Source organism: Penaeus chinensis, chromosome 16 (assembly GCF_019202785.1).
Source record: "Penaeus chinensis breed Huanghai No. 1 chromosome 16, ASM1920278v2, whole genome shotgun sequence".
NCBI lineage: Eukaryota > Metazoa > Arthropoda > Malacostraca > Decapoda > Penaeidae > Penaeus > Penaeus chinensis.
In genome coordinates this window covers 5304447-5306946 of record NC_061834.1, presented here as the reverse complement: position 1 = coordinate 5306946, position 2500 = coordinate 5304447, and the positions used below count along the sequence as shown (strand labels likewise).

Below are 2500 nucleotides of genomic sequence, written 5' to 3'. Positions count from 1 at the left end.
TACTGCATGTTCGGCCTGCAGCCGCCCGTCGTCCTGCGCCACACCATCGACGTGCAGTACGCGCCCACCGTGCGGGCCATGGGGCGCCCCGAGCAGCACATCCCGCGCGGCGAGAGCGTGACCCTCGAGTGCCAGGCGGAGGGCAACCCCGAGCCCATCATCCGCTGGTCGCGCCAGGAGGGGCCGCTGCCCTCGGGCAAGCGCAGCGAGGAGGTGCGTGCGGCCAGTCCGCGACGAATTCTTTCTGGAGTCTAGATATAACGTGCTTTTATATCCTCTTTCCTCTTAGTCCTCGTCTTCTCTCTCGCTTCGTACCTATACGTTCTCCTACCCCCCCCCCCCTCCCCCGCTCTTCATCCAAAATCCTCGTTCTTCTTGCTCATCTCTTCTCCCCTCCCCTCCCCACCCCTTCCCCTGGCTCCCCTCCCCTTCCCCTCCTCCTCCTCCTTGTGCGTCTCCCCCTCTCCCCCCCTCCCCTCCTCCGTTCGTGTCCCCCCCCCCCTCGGAGCGAAGGGAAGGGCTCTCCTCCCCCTCGCCAAAGCCTCGGGTCCTCAGAGGAAGTTCGCTTTCCACGGCACATTTAATTTGCTGTTTGGTTTTTCTCTTTTGCTTAAGCATTGATCACTCATGGTCATGAAATCTTTATCAGCCAGATCATATCCTGAATCTTGGAAAACTCTCCCCTTTTTATTCCTGACGCCGCGCCCTCTCACTCCAAGTACTTTCTCCCCTCATTTTCCTCTTACAACCCTTCCCCTCCCCCCCTCTCCTCCCCAAAGCTTACCCTCCCTCTCTTCTCTCTCCCTTTTACTTGCCCTTTTCCCTCCCTCCGATGAGGTGTTAGGGAATGAAATATTCTCTAACATCTTTTCCCTCTCCCTCCCTGCCCCCCTTTCCCTCTTTTCTGCCCCCCCCCCCCTCCCTCTTCCAACCGCAAATGATCTACTTAGTACGTCTCCCCAAGAATATCCACACTAGGAATATCCATTATAACAAATGGAATCAAACTAAATTATCAGATTATTATCTCCTCTTCCCACTTAAATCCTGCTTGCCTTTCTCCCTCTTATTTCGCTTCTCTGCTTCACACACACCCCCCCCCATCCCCTCCCATTCGTCCTTCCCTTTTTCCCTTTTGCCTCCCCTTTTTTTCCCTCTCCCCTTCTCCCGTCACCCATTTCCGTCCCCCTCTTTTCCATTCTCCAAACGATGTATGAACTCTCTCCTTTTCCCCTCCTTAAGGGATCTCCTAATCCTCTCTTACCACCCATCCCCTTCCCCTTCCCTCGCCTCCCCCACTCTCGCCTCCCCCACTCTCGCCTTTCCACCTCCCCCTTCCCCCCTCTTTCCCCTCACCATCAAACGACCAACTACGACCTTGCCTCCTCTCTCCCTACCACAGGCTCAGAGTCTGACCCTGGAGGGCGTCGACCGCCACGTCGAGGGCACGTACCTGTGCACGGCCGACAACGGGATCGGTGAGGCTGCAGTGGCGGCCATGAGCATCATCGTCGAATACCCGCCCGAGATCACCACCGAGAAGGTAAGGATTTTTGTCACTGTTTTTGGAGGCTGTGGGATTCCCTGTTCGTCTGTTTGGGTCTGTTTTATTTTCTTCTTCTTTCTGTGGGGTGTTTGTTTGAGTGTTTGTGTCTGTGTGGATCTGTCTGTCTCTGGGTATCTTCTGTTTTTGTTGTTGTTGTTGTTTTTATTGTCCGTCTAGTTTCTATCTCTGTTTTTGATCTGTGGATGTGTATCAGTGTGGGTGTTGATCTCTCTCTCTCTCTCTCTCTCTCTCTCTCTCTCTCTCTCTCTCTCTCTCTCTCTCTCTCTCTCTCTCTCTCTCTCTCTCTCTCTCTCTCTCTCTCTCTCTTCTCTCTTCTCTCTTCTCTCTCTCTCTCTCTCTCTCTCTCTCTCTCTCTCTCTCTCTCTCTCTCTCTCTCTCTCTCTTTCTCCTCTCTCTTCTCTCTCTCTCTCTCTCTCGCTCTCTCTCTCTCTCTCTCTCTCTCTCTCTCTCTCTCTCTCTCTCTCTCTCTCTCTCTCTCTCTCTCTCTCTCTCTCTCTCTCTCTCTCTCTCTCTTTCTCTATGTCTCTGTCTACACCTCATCCTCCCTGTTTCCTTTGAATGAATATGAAAGTCCTTTATGAACCATACCTAGAACCAGTGTACCTGTTTTAATGGAAAGGGAGATAGAAAACAAGAGAGAGGGAGAGGGAGAGAGAGAGAGAGAGAGAGAGAGAGAGAGAGAGAGAGAGAGAGAGAGAGAGAGAGAGAGAGAGAGAGAGAGAGAGAGAGAGAGAGAGAGAGAGAGAGAGGGGGAGAGAAAGAGAGGAGCGTCCCACGCACCATGCAGCCATACCCATCTTTAACATGCCTCGCCCACCCCGTACACTGCAGACCCCCTGAGGCCCTAACCCCCTCCCCCCCTTCCCGCAGGCCATCGTGCGCACCGGCGAGGGCGACCAGGTGGAGCTCGTGTGCCTCGTTCGCGGCCGCCCC

At 54.4% G+C, this 2500-nt stretch overlaps 1 protein-coding gene across 3 annotated transcripts in view; it reads left to right on the top strand.

Annotated features, from left to right (window-relative positions):
• Positions 1-2500, top strand: part of LOC125033452 (protein amalgam-like) — a 45804-nt gene that overhangs the window by 40122 nt on the left and 3182 nt on the right. For all 3 annotated transcript variants that reach the window (XM_047624969.1, XM_047624968.1, XM_047624970.1), the window contains exons 4-6: positions 1-213; positions 1403-1543; positions 2438-2500. The exon at positions 1-213 is cut by the window's left edge and continues 158 nt beyond it; the exon at positions 2438-2500 is cut by the window's right edge and continues 247 nt beyond it. In XM_047624969.1, coding sequence (XP_047480925.1) covers positions 1-213; positions 1403-1543; positions 2438-2500 — 417 coding nt within the window. The remainder of the gene's footprint in view (positions 214-1402; positions 1544-2437) is intronic.